This window comes from Nothoprocta perdicaria, unplaced genomic scaffold (genome assembly GCF_003342845.1).
Source record: "Nothoprocta perdicaria isolate Ctin4 unplaced genomic scaffold, notPer1 scaffold_14, whole genome shotgun sequence".
NCBI classification, from domain to species: Eukaryota; Metazoa; Chordata; class Aves; order Tinamiformes; family Tinamidae; genus Nothoprocta; species Nothoprocta perdicaria.
The window spans coordinates 4270742-4289892 of record NW_020454538.1 but is presented as its reverse complement, the minus strand read 5'-3'; the positions used below and the strand labels follow the sequence as shown (position 1 = coordinate 4289892).

General features: G+C 40.7%; 1 protein-coding gene across 1 annotated transcript in view; it reads right to left on the bottom strand.

Moving 5' to 3' along the window:
* The window catches only part of RGS12 (regulator of G protein signaling 12), a 71874-nt gene extending 54494 nt beyond the window's left edge, over positions 1-17380 (bottom strand). Inside the window, exon 1 of the mRNA XM_026034123.1 lies at positions 15435-17380. Coding sequence (XP_025889908.1) covers positions 15435-17291 — 1857 coding nt within the window. The 5' untranslated portion in view covers positions 17292-17380. The remainder of the gene's footprint in view (positions 1-15434) is intronic.
* Positions 17381-19151: the final 1771 nt, after the last annotated feature.

Below are 19151 nucleotides of genomic sequence, written 5' to 3'. Positions count from 1 at the left end.
ACAGGTTACAAAAAGGAAGGAACTAGATTTTTATTGTGAGGAAAGAAACTACATCTACTACTCTAATGTCCCAAGACTACAACTGGGGCTGCAATAATTGAATCTCATGTTTCTCTGTTTTCCCCATAAGCATATTCTTCCTCCTTAAAAAGTCCCCAGATGTCAGCTAAGCTGCAGTGACTCACCATGCACAGCTCTAATTCATGGCAAACGGCAAGATATAAACTTAAACCTAAGAGTGGGCACACAGACAGAGCCTGGTGCTAAGCAGATGTAGAGCAGCTCGCTACAATATGAAAACTTGTCATCACATGTGCCTGAAATTTTGGATTCATTTCACTAAGGCATTCGGTGTAGGGAAAACTCCTTCCTATGTCTTCAGATGTTCTTTTCACTTTGGAAAACAGCAGAACTTAAATCAGAGCAATTTTTCTCCGGTTGCACTTCAGCATCCTTATCACAGTAAGGATATATAGGGATATATAAGGATTATAAAACTATTTATTAATATTTTTGTAATTGTTTAATAGCAGCTCTCTAATAATTGTTAAATTATATTGTGCTAGTTCTTTTATGCAAGTTGCTGCTGTCTTAATTCTGAGGCATTCTGGCATCACTTGCTCATTTGAAAGCATTAAACATATGTATATATACGTATCTCCCATTCAAGGACCTTCTTCCTAATCAGCCAGCAAGGGGAACAGGCTGAGGCTCCTGGCGCTGTCTGCATGAGCGCTGTGTGTGCCTGGCGTGAGCTGTACGGCCAGCATATGTGCATATGTGTAGGGTATAGATGTTTGTATAGGTGTGTATAGGTGTACACCCCTCGGCACGGCTGCTGGCTGGTCCTGCGGCCTGGAGCCTCGTCCCTGCCGGGCTCCCAGCTTCGCAGCCCCGGGGCTGGCAGAGGACACACGGGGCAGGGTCTGGAGACTCTCTGGAGATCTTTGAGGCTTTTCCAGGCATTCAGAAGTGCAGTATAAACACCTTGAAGTGGCTTTTGATAAAACGATCAAACAAATGTGAAGCCAAATAAGTCGCTAATCATAAATTTTCGGGCAGGGACTGATACAGCTCACAGATTTCTAAGCAGCTTCTCAAATCATCTCTTGAGCCCAGCAGGTCTCACTCACGTGTTTCACACTACACTTACATCCTAAAATCACAATAGTGTCTCCCCTATGAAATGACAGTGTGCAGCTAAGGCAATAATCCCCTTTGTCCAGCAGCCAATTCCACAATAATCTCTCACCAAATTCAGCAGAATCCATTACTATTATTATGTAGCACATCAAAATGCTACCTCCTCCTATATGAGTATGTTCCTGTTACACCAACAGGAGGAAAGGGGTCCACCCTTCAGGTCTCACATCAATACCAGCTTTGGAAGGTTTAGTATTTAATGTGTATTTTAGCGACAAGCATTCCAACTCAGAACAACACAGCACCTTGTAAGGCTACTGCAATCAAGGGCATCACTACTGAGAGCAGGACTGGTGTTTTGAAAGCAGCTAAGGAAGCAATGGCACAGCATGGAATCACTTAAGGGTCTTTCAAGTATTTCCCCCAAACAAGATGCATCCTTCAGAGGTATTTATCTTCCATAAAATAAGAAAAAAATACCACAACCAGTTGCATCTCCTTTGGTAATGAATACATTTTCACTTTTCTTGCCAACTTAGCACAGAAACAACATAAACATCTGCCCAGTACAGCTTTAAATAGCGCAGACTGACATATTCTGAGAGATTGGTGACGGAGGATGCCGAGAAGGCAGAGTTACTAAATGCCTTCTTTGCCTCTGTCTTTACTGCTAAGGCAACCCCCCATGAACTGCAGGGCACAAAGGGAAGAGATGTAAATGGGCTAGAAGAAGACCTTCCACGGGTTGAGAAGGATTGGGTTAGGGATCACTTAGGCAAATTGGACACTCAAAAATCTATGGGCCCAGATGGGATGCACCCAAGAGTGCTGAGGGAACTGGCCGAGGTTATTGCTCAGCCTCTCTCCATCATCCTTGAGAGGTCCTGGAGAGCAGGGGAGGTGCCCGAGGACTGGAAGAGACCCAACGTCACTCCAGTCTTCAAAAAGGGCAAGAGGGAGGAGCCGGGCAATTACAGGCCGGTCAGCCTCACCTCTGTCCCTGGAAAGGTGATGGAGCGGTTCATCCTAGAGAGAATCTCCGGGCACATGGCGGAGAAGAAGCTGCTGAGGAGCAGTCAGCATGAATTCACCAAGGGGAAGTCATGTCTGACGAACCTCATAGCCTTCTATGATGGGGTGACAGGCTGGCTGGACGAGGGGAGAGCCGTGGATGTTGTCTACCTTGACTTCAGCAAGGCTTTTGACACTGTCTCCCATAACATCCTCATACGGAAGCTCCGGGACATTGGACTAGACGAGTGCACGGTGCGGTGGATCGAGGGCTGGCTGGATGGCAGAGCTCAGAGGGTGGTCATAAATGGGGCCGAGTCCAGCTGGAGGCCTGTGGCCAGTGGTGTCCCCCAGGGGTCAGTACTGGGCCCAGTGCTGTTCAACTTGTTTATCAATGACCTGGACGAGGGCACGGAATGCACCCTGAGCAAGTTTGTGGATGACACCAAGCTGGGTGGAGTGGCCAACACTCCGGAGGGCTGTGCTGCCATCCAGAGGGACCTGGACAGGCTGGAGAGTTGGGCAGAGAGGAACCTCATGAGGTTCAATAAGGACAAGTGCAGGGTCCTGCACCTGGGGAGGAATAACCCCAGGCATCAGTACAGATTAGGGGTGGACCTGCTGGAAAGCACCTCCACGGAGAGGGACCTGGGAGTCCTGGTTGACACTAAGTTAACCATGAGTGAGCAGTGTGCCCTCGTGGCCAAGAAGGCCAATGGGATCCTGGCCTGCATCAGGAGGAGCGTTGCCAGCAGGTCAAGGGAGGTGATTCTGCCCCTCTCCTCAGCTCTGGTGAGGCCGCACCTGGAGTACTGTGTGCAGTTCTGGGCACCCCAGTATAGGAGGGACGTGGAGCTTCTGGAGAGGGTCCAGAGAAGGGCAACCAGGATGATTAAGGGAATGGAACATCTCTCGTATGAAGAGAGGCTGAGTGAGCTGGGCCTTTTTTCTCTGGAGAAGAGAAGGCTCAGAGGGGATATGATTAATATGTATAAGTTCAGGAAGGGAGAATGCAGGGAGGAAGGGGACAGGCTGTTCTCACTGGTGGCCAGCGATAGGACGAGGGGTAATGGCCACAAACTGAAGCATAAGAAGTTCCGTCTCCAGGTGAGGAGCAACTTCTTTACTGTTAGGGTGACAGAGCAGTGGAACAGGCTGCCCAGGGAGGTTGTGGAGTCTCCTTCTCTGGAGGTCTTCAAAACCCGCCTGGATGCCACCCTGTGCCACATGCTCTAGGTGTGCCTGCTTGAGCAGGAAGGTTGGACTAGATGATCTGTAGAGGTCCCTTCCAACCTTAAATATTCTGAAATATTCTGAAATTGAAGACACACAACTGTGTACATAGATACATACAACTATGTGTGTACAGGATATGCACAAAAAATTTTAGAAATAGTAACATTATGAATTGGAGGAAAAAGAACAAACTACCTGAAGGCAAATCTACTTAATTCTATCAAGAATCAGATTCTAGGGAAAATAATTGATCAGCTGAAGCCCCATTTTAAAAGAGGCTTCATTATTTGTGGTCAGAGAAATAATTAAGAAAAATGGCAAGACCAGAGAAAAGACAAGTGAAAACTGTCTAGTAGTAGAAAAGACAAAGTCATGCCAAAACAATGTTTTTCTGTACACTTTTTGGCATCTCATACAAAAATAATCACTATTGAGCATTGAATGAAATATAGAGATTAAAGCAAAAACTGACTCAGAGAATAAAGCAGTGCTTAAGAAGCAATTACAAAATATATAAAAATAAACTGAACTAACTCATTCATTTTGGATAATAATTCCAATTAGGAAAACATTTTCAAGGGACAGAAATCTCCTTCTCTTTAAAGGATCAAATTAATAATCTGCAAATTTACTAAAAAGACTCATGAAGTAGTTAATTTCCTGCTGCTGCTGAGAAGTCTCCCTTTTCATCCTTCCTTGACTTCTTTCCAGGCATTTAGACTACGAAGATTGATCTCCTTCTGGAGATGAATTAAAGTAATTTTGTGTGCACCAAAATTTAATGAACAGTGTACAGAAAGCAAATAGCAACGACATTTTGGCAAAAGGTTTTCCTAAGACTTTGAAGAGCTGGAAGAAAAAAGCATCCATAACTTGAAAAGAGAACAGATTTTGCAACGAGAATGAATTAATCAGCATGGATGGAGAAATCCACAGTGGTTGAGCAGGGAGAGATTGCCAGAGCAATGACTGACACTTCCATAAAGTTTGCAGTCTGTTGGCCATAAAGAAGATGCGACAGTTCTGTCTTTATTACACTATTAAATAGCATTTAAAAACTCACTAAATGAAGCTATAAAATTGCAAAGGAATATACTATGTGGCCTACAAAACACTGCTTTGACAGTTAGCTGCCCATCTAAAGCACCAGAATTTGCTAGGCGAACACTGAGGTGGTTTGGTTTGCTTAGTATAGATGCCCTATAAACCCTAAAACTATTTGCTACCATGTCTTCAAGATTTCCTTCCTGAAACACTGTTCCTGAATCAATAAAACAAGTTGAAAAATAGTATGCAAGAGAAATCTAAGAAACATTAATTTCTGAAACCCTTGCATGGAACAATAGAAAAGCTAAAGTTCTGCTGACCATTCACTGAAAGTATTTTAGGAAACCAAAAAGAAAAGCACAGAAGTGGGTGAAAACCAGTTGGCAGGTGAAAAAAAATAGCACTAAAGCAATCTATACTTTACCATATATATACTTGCACTCCTCCTACTACTACATATCATGGTTAAAAGTTCAAAACAAAAAATATCTGAAAGCCTTTATCCTGTTCCAATTTGGCAGACAGAGAAGGAAAAGAACAAATGTATTAAAATAAAGGGATTGCCCTGCCGATGCTCTAAAAATCCATTCCACCTTCTACTAACAAAATAAAAACTATAAACTAACATGGGGAAACAGAGAGTAAACGTATAACTGTATGAGAAAAGTATTTCAATGAATGGGTCTGCATATTTTTTAATTGTTTTACAAAGTTACACCTTTTCCTTAAGCTAACAGGTAAGTGAAAAAATATTCACTTAAAATGACCTGTCACTGTCAGTGACCACAGGAAAATTTTTCCCTGTGACCATCGTAGCAGGCTGCCCCCTCATGCCCACTAGCCCTAGGGCTTGTGGAAGCCACAGCAGCTGAAAGCACTGAAATAATCCTGTTGGCAACAAGAAATAATCCTGTTGACAACAAGAAATAATCCTGTTCACAACATGGACACTCATGTCGACCCAAGTGAAGAACCACTCTGCCTGCTCTGCGCTGAGAGCAACAAGTCCTTAAGTTGGCACCGCCAAAGAACGGCAATGTGAAACGATGACGCTCAACGTGATACTCCCACCTGGGGCTCCAGGGCAGGGAGGCAGCCTGGTGAAACCATATCAATTATTCAGAACCAAAAGAAACCCAATACCTTTAGAAAACATCTTCCAGTAGCTTAAAGAAATCCCCAGCTAGAGAATGAGCTGCATCACACACTTTCGTATTCCAGGAAATGTGCTCATCATAAAACTCTTTAACAACTGGTATGCATAACTTAAAATTTACATTTCATACCATGTATTATTAATCTCTCTCTAAAGTTATATAATTTATGTAGCCTCTTCCAAATATCTGGATATAACTAATAAAGTGAGATTTCTCTCCTCTGATTTCAAGCTAGGAGGAGCAGAAAAAGAGGTGGCAATGTGGAAAGCAGAACCACTCTGGTGGTCTTTGGGGTACAAGAGGCCAAGGGGGCAGGAGATGTTTACTTGGGGTGCAAGGATACTATACAACAACAAAATATGAGGAGTTGATGTCAAGATTTCAAGAAGAGAAAAAAAATGAGAAAGATAAACTAGGCGAGGCTAAGGGCAGCTTTACAAGATCTCAGAAGTTTCATCTTTTTATGGACAGCACATTTGACAACATATTTGTTACCTGGAAGGGAAACTGAAGGGGAGCTGCATGTTGTGCAACGGAGCATTTGGATGGTGTGAGGTACAGGAATTTACAAGGGAGAAGAGGGGAGTCACGTAAATTGTAAGAAAGAGAAGGGGAGCTAATCAATAAAGTTTAAAAGCTGCTACTCTAACAAGCCAGATCACATTCACATAAGGATGCAGCACTTTCTACATTGTTTCAAAATGAAATTTAATCTTACAAGTTTCATATGCACAGAGTGAAAAATATGTTCGAGGAAAAAAAGCATAAGAAAGTAATTACATGACATGAATCAACTTCCAAGAGCTCTAAAATATAAGTACAGCCAGTGCTACATAATACTTTGGATAGAAATTATTTTCTGTTTCTGCTGGGCTATACAAGATAATCACCACCTCTTAAGAATATAAACACAGGTTAAGATAACCAATATGAGAAGACAACGCGCATGCCAGGATGGTCCTACAGGACCAGTTGCTACTGGATTATAAGATTTCACCAGAAAACCAGTTTGGGAGTTTCATCCAAGGCAGCTTGGGGCAAGGACCCTTGCAAGTGAAACTCTTATCACCATCCAGTGACCGTCACCATTCCATGACCGTCACCATCCTGGCTCAGGAGTCGTGCCCTTACTAAAGGTTCATGAGCATCCGTGCAACTGTCAACCTCAGGAGTGATTTTTGATCAACTGCCACTAAGAGGCATATAAATGCCACTTAAATGCATATAAAATGCCACTAAAAAGCATATACCATAAAGAAGATGCCTTTATTCACAGGCTTTATCATACACACACACACACAAAAAAAAGGAATGATTCCTTTTAAAAGGCCTCAAATTAGGAAACAGAACTGAATTTATTACATTCCTTCTGTGTCACAAAGCTCAATTACACTCACTATAAAACCATCTAATTTGAATTTGTCCAGCTTCTATTTCCAGCTCTTGAAGCTTTAAAAAAAAAAAAAAAAAAAAAAAACTTCTGCTTTCAGGTTTCACTCTTTGCATTTGTACGGGAAAGTGCACACTAAGCATTTTAACACACAGTTGCACGGAGATCATATAATTCGAAACTTCTGTGGGTATTCAAAACCTGCCAAATTTTATCTCAGACAGAAAACAGCAGAAGGGTAAGTTTTGAGAATCAGTTCCTCTTTGCAAAAAATGCACTTTAAGACTCCAGGGAGAGCTCCTTCATTCCCTTCTGAGAAGGGATGAGAAATGTGGATGCCACAGCAAATCCCTCTATAGCCAGTGCAAAACCTCCCAAGTCATACAGAAGGTACTCTGGGATGATGCAAAATTCATATAAATGTTGTACCCTCTTCAATATTACTCTCAAACACTGCTTTGGGCCACTTAATCTTTCTGTACTCCAGCTTGCCTTGCTGTCCTCTCCTCCCAAAGGGCCTCTTCTCCTGAACATGGGTCCTGGTAGTCGAGGGCCTCTTCACTATAGCAGTGCAAAGGAAGATGTGACCTCTTTTTATTAATCTTCCTTCCCATCTGCAAGCATCACACTCCCTGTATGCAAAAACTGCTAGTGCACAAGTGCAGAAATATGTAAAACAAGAAACAAAGGGGCTCAAGCAGAAGATGCATTTAAAAAACAGGGTTTGTTTGGTTAGAAACGATCATGTTCTGAAAGTGAGGGCAGGAAAGAACCTGGGAGTGAAAAAGGAAGAGACTGATGCGGTCTGATTTGCTAAACCACACTAGGAACAGAGGCAGCGAGTCCTGGGGTCGATTTAGACGTGTTGGAATCAAGGGCTGCTATTATCCCACATGCTACGGGGTGAAGAAGCCTAATTCAGGAGCAGCTTTGGGCCACCCTGCACCACTGCCATCTTCGTGGACGGAGGTGACCTCAGGGCCGCGTTAGCTGGGGAAGGTTAATGAGCTTCATGCAAGTTTCTTGCACATGCCTACACACTTGGCAAAATATAGAAAAGAAGCTGTCCTGCTGCACCAGCTTTGCAGGTGAATTAAAGCTATTAGTTGTCTTCTGTAGACAGGATAGTAGGCACAGAGCAATCGAAGCATCCGAATTTCAGCGTTATCCTAGTCCCTCTTCACAAAATTTAATTGTTGATGATATTAATGCAGATGGAATAATAATAAGACCATTTTCTCAAAATAATTAGATTGTTTCTTGTACGAGCTGGAAGGCTATTAGCTGGATATTACAGAGGAGAAGACCTTGAGTATACTAAGGGAAACATGCAGAAAATTACAAGCATACATAAGTAACAACAGTCTCTGAACACACTAGTATTACTTAGGAACATTCCAACATTCCAACAGTCTAACGTTCCAACATTCATACAGTCAAAAACTTTATGTTCTTAGGCAGAAACACATATGAAGCAAGTAACATCAGGAAAGGAATAGGAAAGAAAGCAGGAAAGGAAGGCATGGTCTCCTCACACATTTTCAAAACTGCTTGTAGTTTTAGTCAACACACCTCAAAAATAATATAGTAGAACTAAGATTGGGAAAATAACCTGGAATATAGCTTGGAGGGTAACTGATTGGTAGCTCAGGTTTAAAACAAAATCCAACGAGTTGGAGAAAATTAATAGGGTATGAGACATTCAATACTTCTTATGAAAAATATTAGCAGGTAGGCAATGAAAATGTATATAGAATACAATTATGCACTGATTTCTTTCAGCTCTCCTAAATTGTGGAATTTGTCATATGATGCCAAAAACCAAGCGAGTTGAAGAAACAACAAATTCTGAAATAGAGGCTTATTCAGGTTACTAAATACGATGCCACAGATGGAGTCTCCCCCAGCCAGACATGCTGAAAATGAGAAGGAAATGCCCTCAAAAGCGCCTGCCGCCTCCCGTGCACAGCAGGAGCAGGTGCTCCTGGCCACTGCCCAAAATCCACCTCATTATTGGACATCTCATTAGACACAAATGGAGGCTCTTATTTGTTGACTACTAAATGAATGTTAACCATCAACATTATATGGCTACGAAACAAGTAAATTATATATTACAAAGTATTTTATGAAGAATTCACAGCAGATAAAGGAAAGCGTATATAGTTACAGAAAATCCTGACTAGGACATCAGCATAAAATTTTATTCACTCATCGCCAAGACAAACATTAACTTACTATAGTTTCAGAAAAGGGCTGCTAAAATTACCAGAATGAAAACTTCACGTTCTGAAAGACAGAAACTAAGCTCTTCCATCCAACGAAATGAAAGCTGGAAGAACACAATTTCTACATATAAACAAGAGGAATAGAAGGAAAAAAGCCACAACCTTATGGACACTCTAGAAGAAACATGCAGAAGGTGGCCCTGACCACAACTCAAACTGGAAAATAAATAAAAGTTTCTAACATCATCCTAGTGAGGTCATGGAAAAGATATTCTCATAGAAGTCTCAGGGCAAATATTTTCTCTTCAAGGTTCAGCTGGTAAGTGTACAAAACAGATCACAAAACATGGTAGTCTAAAAGAGGCACAACTAGTGTTGACTCGGTCAATAATGCGGCCGTTTCTTACAACTGGGGTCCTGTTCACCCTGCCACTAAGTGACGGGTCAGCCAAGGCCACGTAAAGTAGAGACTAAAGCCCTGAAGCCAGAGGCCTCATAACAAACAAGATTTTGTAATATATATAACAGGACAGGCTCACTTTTTTGGCTAGGGGGAAATTTTTAACCCAGAAAGTAATCTTACAATAGTTAGTATCAAACTTATCAATTTAATAACTTAAAATACAAGTGTTTGATTAATTTCTCAAATCACGCTGTGCTAATCTCTCCACATCATTTCCTCAGTATATCTCAGGATGCTGCCTGTTCCTCTGCCCTCACAACTCAAAACTAACTCAGAAATCCTTAGGTGTCTGCTTGTCCTTTTATTGGCATTATTTTAAATGGTTAACTGGAATCTCCTCCATGTTCCACAAAACATTAAACGTCAGACATGACAAAAAAATCTGAAATCTAAGCAAGTAAACTTGAAATGAGAGCACTGAGTCTGCTTTGCTCTAAGGACTTATATTCTCAAGATGTTGTCTAATTTTGTTTTCAGAATAAAGCACCTAGCATCCCTCTAGCTTTTAACATTTCTAAGAGATCCTAGAGTCGTGCATTTTTAAAATCGCTATTCTAGAAGACTACAGTACATATGGAAAAACTGCATGAAAATACTAAACTTTTATTAACTTCTCATTTCCACTTAACAGAATGTACCATAGAATCTACTTGATATAAATACCCGCTTAAGATTAATTCACATTAGCACTATCCCCAGCTCTCACTTGGTGTTTGGGATTGCAGTTATGGTCTACCTCCTTTAAGACAAAGATCAACTCTAAAATAGTTATATTTAAGCTTATGACCAAAATAGTAATAAAACTGCTAATCCAGAAAACATTATCAAGCAAATGTCCACTGTATTGCTCATCTATTTTCTGTGTTTTCACAAGTTTTTGCAATAGTAAAAACAGTGGCTTAAATCACAATGGTTATAAAGCAGCTGAGTAGTTTTTTAGTTTTTAAAAATGGCCCTTTTCTCTTACAAATTATACTAACCAGGGAACCAAAGTCCTGAAGCAGCACAGGTCTGAGAATACTCACTTAAAATGTGTAAAGTGAAGAAAATACATATCTCAGAAAATGGGAGCCCCAGACAGTGATTTTATCCTTTTTTTTCTTCCTCTAAGATTTAGAAATAGCATCCATTTACAAGCTCACAATCATGAGAAAATGTACTAAAAATCAATACTCCCAAAATATATATTTTATAAATTATTTTTAATGGATCTGTCATATCCATATGAAACAGTCTTGATAGAAAAATATAAAGTTATGAAGTTCTGCTTGTAAAACGTGTGATCTTAAATGTTATACTTGCTTCTACAACTTTAAAATGGACTTTCTACTTAAAAAATAAAATTAAAAAAGTGGGAGATCAATGCCTAAGCTTCTGTCCTCATGGACAGAAAACTGAAAATCGAAACTGACTGTTATGAGGCTTTCCAGTGAAAAAAGGAGTATTTTCCCAGTAAAACTTAATTTAAAACAGTAACAGTCGGACATTTTTTTGGCCAGGCCCTAACTTGAAAACAGAGAGTGAGGGTTGAGCAAAATCAAATGCATTAGATTAATTTAGTCCAGAGGGAAAGGAATGCTTCCCTGTTCAGCAATTCCTCAAATCCCTTGCCAATCCTAATATCCCCCGATGTTTTCAGATTTCTTACAGTGCTTTTCTTTTGCACAGCTCCAAATTATGCCAAGGGAGGTGAGTAGGTGAGTGGCTGAAGAAAGTGGAAATGCCTAGACAACAGCAAAGCAGAAGGAAACACAGAAGGAAAAACAAAGCAAGCTCGGGAGAACAAAGGAGCAGCAAATATCCCATTCCCAGCGGAGCCACAGCCAGATCCTCCATTCACAAGGCTCAGACACCCCTAGACCGCAGGTCCCTGCCCACCCAGGAGCAGCCTGTACCATCCAGAAGCTTTTCACTGCAAGAAACTGTGTCCTGCTGAAACTCAAAACTCCGTGACACAATCCTTATTTTCAGTGAATCTCAGTAACATCATCAGGACTCGCAAGATTAGTTTTAGACGAGTCTAAAGTCTTTCTTGAGAAAAGAAAGTCTTAGAAAGTCTTTCTAAGTCTTCCAGAGAAATCTAAGAGTTTACAAGAACTAAGGAGAGTCTCCAACAAAGTCTCCTAAGATTCTTCAACAGAAATCTGTTCAAATGAAACTCTTAAGACACACAGGGAATATGAACTTCAGTGCAGGAAATAATTTAAGAGCAGTTAGAGATACCAACCTATAAATCTCAGTCAGAATTGAACTAAAATTTCTCTGATAAACTGACAATTCTCAATAGCTAAAGGATGAAGTCTTTGCAAGTGAAACAGAAAAACCTCATGCTACTCAGTAATATTTAATCAAATTAGGTGATTTTATCTTTCCACAATTTTTGCTTAGAACTTTAAGTGTTTTGTACCACTGTAAATTATATCAAATTAAAAAAAATTACAAAAAGTTCCTTTTTCTTTTTAATTTCCCACAATTCTAATTTGGAAACTCTCAAAACCTCATATCCTAAAGGGAACAGAGTTCAGAAAAATTGCTTGCCTGCCTGCGGGCTACAACTCCCTGCGCTCCTGCCCACAGCACCCACAGCACCCACAGCACCCACAGCACAGCCTGGAAGTGCAGCCTGCACCAGTTACGCTCCTTGGGATTCTGTCACACGGACCCCTGTGTTCTGCACAATTCCCAAACGTTTTGCAGGTGCAGCTATAAAACCAGGGAGGTGCTGAGGGGCCGTTAGCAGTGCCCTCCTGTGCTACCTGCCATGGTCACCACAGTGTGGCTGCTGGATCAGAACTGCATCCAGGTACATGAGGGCTTTCCCTGGCCTGCCTGGAGCTGGAAGGTAAGGGGGGCTCAAAGGCAGACAGCAGTGTGGGTGGGCAGAGCCCCTCTGCAGCTCTGGAACCCTCCTCTCCCTTCTGCACCATCCCACTTACAGGATGTATTACCAACAGTACTAACACAAAACACACATACACACACACAAATCAATTAGAAAGCAATTTAAGGACTGCTATGCCAAATTAAGCATTAGCCTGAGCACTGGGCTGGATAAATATCAGTGGATTCCCAGGTGGCCACTTTATATAAGCTCCTGTGACTAGAATGTGCCTGAACATGCTGTGTAACATCAGTGCTTTCCACTGAAAAAGGTCACAGTAAGCAGAGGACGGGGAATTTTCCTGAACGCAAATTCTAACCTGTCAGAATGATGCTTGGGACAAGACAGCTTGAACTCTTTTCTCCACACAAAGCAAGAAAGAGTCTGAATTTCAGACCATCATTCTATTAAGTGAACTATTGCTCTAATAAACAAAAACTAGATTTTCCTTACAGAGGTATGCTCATCAATAACATACATCCCAGAGCTATTTTCATTAGAGATTTAAAATGAGAACACGGTACTACTTCATCTGTATGGGTTACTTTGAATCATGACCAGCACTTGCCACCCATCCTTGTAAATGATGTCAAGATTTTCACAAATATTATAAATGCTTTTTTTTTTTTTTTTTTTTTGGCAAATGAACTTGTTATTAATCAGAGAACAAAACTTAATAAATTTCTCTGTAAACAGACATAAAAGGGAAGAGCAATTGAGGAATTTTTGAGCAAGAACATATATTCTGGTATGTACTAACTTAAGTAACCTGGTAGGTGGTAGGTTTTTACTATTTACCCACATACGTGTTTAATTTTCAGGTGCAAATTATTCTAGGAAAATACCATTAATGCTCTCTTGACTTGCATGAAATGTATGTTTTGAGCCTTTTGAATATAATTTGAGTTTTAAATCTGAAAAAAAAAATATATACATATATGTATCCACAGTGCACCCAGGGAGAACCTTTTGGACAGGACCTCGCTGTGCAGACACTGTGGGGTTTGCACCGCGTGCCTTGCAGCTGCAGCAGGAGCTGCAGTCCTGCAGCATCCGCAGGATGCATCCGCGGTTACAGGAGCCCTACCCTGGCTCTGCCACGGGATCCCGCCGGCACGGAGGGCTCCAGAGGTCGTTGGGGTTATGGAACAAATGCAGTCATCAGGGCAGGACACGGCACTGCGAAGCAGGAGTCTGGGGTAGGAGGTGTTGCTGATAAATTAAATGCTTCTAGTCAGATCCTTGCTATTTCTGTGGTTTTGAGAAAGGAGAATCACCTTTTACTTAAGACCACTTGACATTCAGGGGGTGAAAAGAGCGTTGGCCATAGCTGTCAGGTTCTATTAAAAATACATTAATGCATTACTAGTATTTTATATACTACATAGTTTTAGTATTTTCAGCATACAACATGTAAAAAGGAATGTGTGTGACAGCTGTTTGTTTTAATGCTTAGGAAAGCATTAAAAATTAATTTCTCTTTCCATGCCAAAAACAAGATGTTCTAAAATTCTGCATTCTGCTCCCAAAAAATCACTATGCCTGAGTGTCACAATGCAAAGATTTTGTCTGTAGCAGTTTCAAATAACTAATATCTACTGTCAACTCTTTCATATAGGTCCTTGTACCCTTTCTTCCTCAATGAGCAGCAGTTAGATATTTAAGGTGAAAAAAACTTTTTTTTTTTTTTCAAAAATAAGGTAGCATGATGGTAACTTGAATCAATTTTGTAAGCAGTATTTCCTGATTCCAGTAGTTCTTACTGAAGACTAATGTGGAGAAAAAGACTCTGTCTTTCCCTGTTCAAAGGAAATATTTTAAATATAATTCTTCACCAACAAGTCTCCTAGTACAAGACCAATGACTTGAACCCCAGGTACCAACAACAGCCTCCCACGAGTTTAGGCCTTCATGAGGACAAAGTGTACGTAGCAAAAGGAAAGTATCTAATTTTGTTAGGCAGTTAGTGCCTGCCTTTTTTTAATCTGCTTGCTTTAGTTTATAGAAGCCTGACAGGAGACAAAACAGCCTACAGAGAGCAGGCAAAGACAAGGCAATTTAGGTCTGTAGTCCCATAACAGACGCAGCTAGTCATCAATAATGGCTCTCCTTTGATGCAGCTGCAACTCTACTTTTATTGAGAGATTAGCTGGAGTGAATATTTATGTTCATAAAAATAATTGCATTAAAGTTAAAAGTTTATAAGATTTTGACTAATGATTAGACTGCATATTTATAGGTATCACTAAAATAGTAGTATTTGCAAGCCAGACTTCTTAAAAAAAAATAATAAAAGAGCCAGACTGAAGTTCCATTCCAGTCTGTTTCCATTCTTTCCTTGCTGGAGGTCAAAAGGAACTGAAGTTGCTAAAATGTCATGTCTCCTTTTATTGCAGCACCACTGCAGCATTTGGAAACAATGAAGAGAGGAGAAGAAATATGAGAAAGTTCGAACAGACACCACTTCCAGCAGAAGTACAATTCCAGGGCTGCACTCGATTTAAACAGGAATACAGAAAAGCGCTTGCAAAGGAGAAAGATCCATATTGCTCTCCCTCTCTAAATTTTGACAGATCACAGAATGGTTGAGGTTGGAAGTGACCTCTAGAGATCATCTAGTCCAACCCCCTGCTCCAGCAGGGACACCCAGAGCACAGGGCACAGGGCAGCATCCAGGCGGGTTTGGAAGATCTCCAGAAAAGGAGACTCCACAACCTTCCTGGGCAGCCTGCTCCAGGGCTCTGAATTTTGTATATAACAGCATAGATGTTTAAGTTTTATTACGCTTGTAATGGGGTTAAAAATATCAGAGGCTATTTGCTTGGACATGGAGGGTTGTTTGCTTGTTTTTAAATAAGGAAGCTCAACATATCCTTACCTTTTTATCTTCTTTAGACTTCCTAATAATGTGCTGAGGGCCAAACTTATTTTGCATGCAAAACATCTTCTTGGACCACTCATTTTTGTGAGATTTTAACTGTGGCTGGCCAAAAGCGCCATCGACTCTGTATCTGTCAGCTGGAATCTTGCTCATGGGCGGGGGGAGAGTTCCGCAGTTGACGCTGGACCAGCCGTCCGTGGAATCCGTGTAGGACTCCTGGTCGCTCGCGGCGCCCTGCTGCCATTCCTGCAGCACGTGCACAGGCAGCCACCTCTGGTTGCCCATTCCTGCAGCGCTTTTCTTAGATGGGGGCACTGAATTTCGGGCAGAAACCAGAGGAACTTCAATACGAGCAGAAGGACTTAGGTGTTTGCTTAAGTTTTGGGATTTATCACTCTGAATTACTTCTAAAGGAATGTTTCCTTCTTGTTCATGGCAGAAGTCATTCCAATGGGAGACACACTGACTTTGTCCCCTTCCTACTGGATTTTCCCGTATACTGTTAGGAATATGTTTACTTGGATTGCTCCCTAAATCGACCACCAGAACTCTGTTATTCTTCTCCTCTTGATTAAAATTTCCAATTCCACTGTCACTGTTACTGCTTGTACTGTTATTCTGATGAGCATCTGGGTCGCCATCAAGGAAAGCCCTCGCACGCATTCCCTCGATCAGCTCCCCCATATCCCTATACAGGACAGAAATGAACTGAAGAACAGGTAGAGATGACGTCGGAAATTCCAGGCAGCCGTTTGTGTCTGGATCCGCTGTACACTCCAGTCCAAAACGTCTCGCTATGCCCTGGTGGATTTTATGATGAAATAATTCCGGATCCACCATAAACACGTGGCAAGATGTCCTCAGAACCCCTTCTTCTTCCTGAGCCAAGCTCACGTCGTCGTTTGTCTGCATCGTCACCAGGCCGAAGAACCTCCGGTCATCGGGACAAACGGCGCTGAAGGCCAGCTTCTCCGCAGGGTATTCCGCCACTACTCCCGATTTGTCACTGCACAGCTGAATACAGTCGTGCATAATCTTCATCATCACTAACGAGTGGATTTTTTGCTCTGCTCGCAGGCGTCTCATGCATCCCCGGATAGCCTGCAGACTCTCGTTTTCCAAATTGGAGGTTGTTGAAGGGAGTTCGATTGAACCTAGGTAACCTACGATCATGGCAACATTTAAAATACTTGCATCTAACCCAAAGTCCTCGGCGCTCTCCAGCCCAACTCTGAAAACTGAATCATCATTGAGGAACTTGGATATTTCTTCCTTGGACAGGAGGTTTGGATTGTTCATACTTTCATTTCCAGTTTCAAATTTAATAGCAGCAGAATCTGAAAACGATCTTTGTTTTGGTGTCAAAGTCTCAGAGTTACCAGCACAAAGAGTAGGATTCTCAAAGATCATGTTGAAAATGCCACCAGACTGCATTTCTTCAACAACTTTCTCTGCTCTATTTATACCTAGAGCTTTAGAGTCAGGTTTGGGTTTCAGCCAGCCCTTTCCATCATAAAATCCAACTTCTTCATCGCTAGAACATGAATCTATATGATTAATCCCTTCAGCAATGACCATGTGCAGCACTCCCGAACATTTTCCTATAAGTTTCACCACATCTTCATGAGAAGCTTTTTTCACATTAATTTCATTAACTGCAAAAATTTGATCTCCTGCTTTAAGTCCAACGTAATCTGCAGGGCTCCCTTTCATAACACAACTAAGAATACAAGGAGCTTGTCCGGAGAGGGTAAATCCATAGCCAGCTCTTCCTCTTGCGACTTCCACGCTTCTTATCCGAGGAGCAGCATGCATGTTGAGTCGCCGTTTGACCGTCTCCCCTGGTCTATACATTTTGGAGTTTTCTCCTGAAGCAGGAAAGCTTTTAATTAGTCCAGCTTTTTGTCATGCTTCACACGATACATGTTACGACTCCTTCAACTGATGAAACCTTAAGGAAAGAATGAAAGAAAAAAAAAAAAAGACATTTGAATTTTCAAGTATGCTTCCATACTTTTTCTTGTTTCATTTACTGTTCAGAAAGAGAGCTCCTGAACTCCATGAAAAATTATTACTACAGAAATAACAGAGAATTCAAAACAATCAAATTGAATCAAAACAATCAATTGAAAATTGAAAAAATAATCAATTGAAAAGGTATCACAATCTTCATTTTACTTATAACAAAGCAGTAATAAAAGACAAATAAAGTGTCTGTCCAAAATGACAAAGCAACTCGATGACAAGGGTAAGAAGAGAATCAGACTTTTGATGTACAAAAATGTACAAAAAATGTAAGTACTTTTGATGTACAAGCGCTTTCATACTGCATCACGTGCTTCTTTCCAGCATTTTACCAATACTCAGTAGACGTCTGGCTTACTGCACTGTAGAGACACCAAACGTTCTGTGGAAAAGTGAAAATCCTGGTGAGATTAATCTATCCTTTCCCCAGCAGCGTGAAGTCAGAGCTTAAATTGCTCTAGTCGGCTAGAGCCCACTCCTCCTTTCTAGTAGGGGAACAGGCACATGTAATAAAGGCATCATCTCAAATAAATGACATAAATTTCCCCTGGCTGAGCCTTAAGCAGCTTAAGTAACTCCAATTTTGATTTGCACACATGTATTTCTTTTACATGTGTAGTAATATCAAATGCACACTCCAATGATGTATTAGACAAAGGGAACACAAAACCATGTTTTCTCTATTAAAATAATTTGATAAAATTACTCAAAAATGACATATCAGAAAACAAACACCATGAAAATTGCATTTCAGCCAGCCAGTCCAACACCCATGTGTTTTAAATAAAAATTTAGGGAGAAAAAAAAAAAATAAAAGCTCCACAGGCTGCCTTTATTAATCCAGTCAGTAGTGGAATCATGGCTTTATGATTAAGATGAAGCAGCTTTATAAAAAGAGATAAAAATAATAGATTTCAATCAATTTTGGTGTCAACACTGAAGTCTAGATGTCTTGAAAACAAGTAAACTGCATTACTTTGGATGGGTTTCCCTCACTAAGCAGATTAAAATGCCTAAAAATGACTTCACCCAAATAACAGAAATGGCAGCTTATTCAATTTTTGAAATGATCCATCTGCTTCACGATACAAACTCCTGCTCCTCCTTATCTGGAGGATAAGCAACCGAATTACTGGATGACAACAGCTACATAAAGCTGCAATAAACTAAGTCTGAGCAAGTGGGAACTAATTTGAAAATAATTATTGCTCTGACTAGACCATACACTTCCCGTGTAAAACATAGGGAGTACTTGAATGTACTTGAAAATAGGCAATGTTTTACATGGGTATATAGACACAAGTATATATACTGAGCGTGTACATTATTAGCTCTCACAGAGGGATACTTCTGCTTATTTTATCTAAACAGTTATAAAATCAGTGGTCTCTGACCCACTTCTTGCTAGGAAAAAAATACCAAGAAGTTCTCTGATATTGCTCTCAAGTCCTGAATTAATTAATTAAAAAAGAAAAAGGCTGCCATAAAGACATGCAGACTGATGCAATTCATGCCACATTATTTGCATTATTTATTTTCTGCCTGGGAAAGAATAGAAGGTAAGGGCTAGTCCTTCAAACATTCCACAGAAAATAATATACATATATATATATATATATAATATATATAAATAATTTCTTAACTACTAAAATGTTTTAGCCCTTTCATTACAAAATTAAAAATACAAGA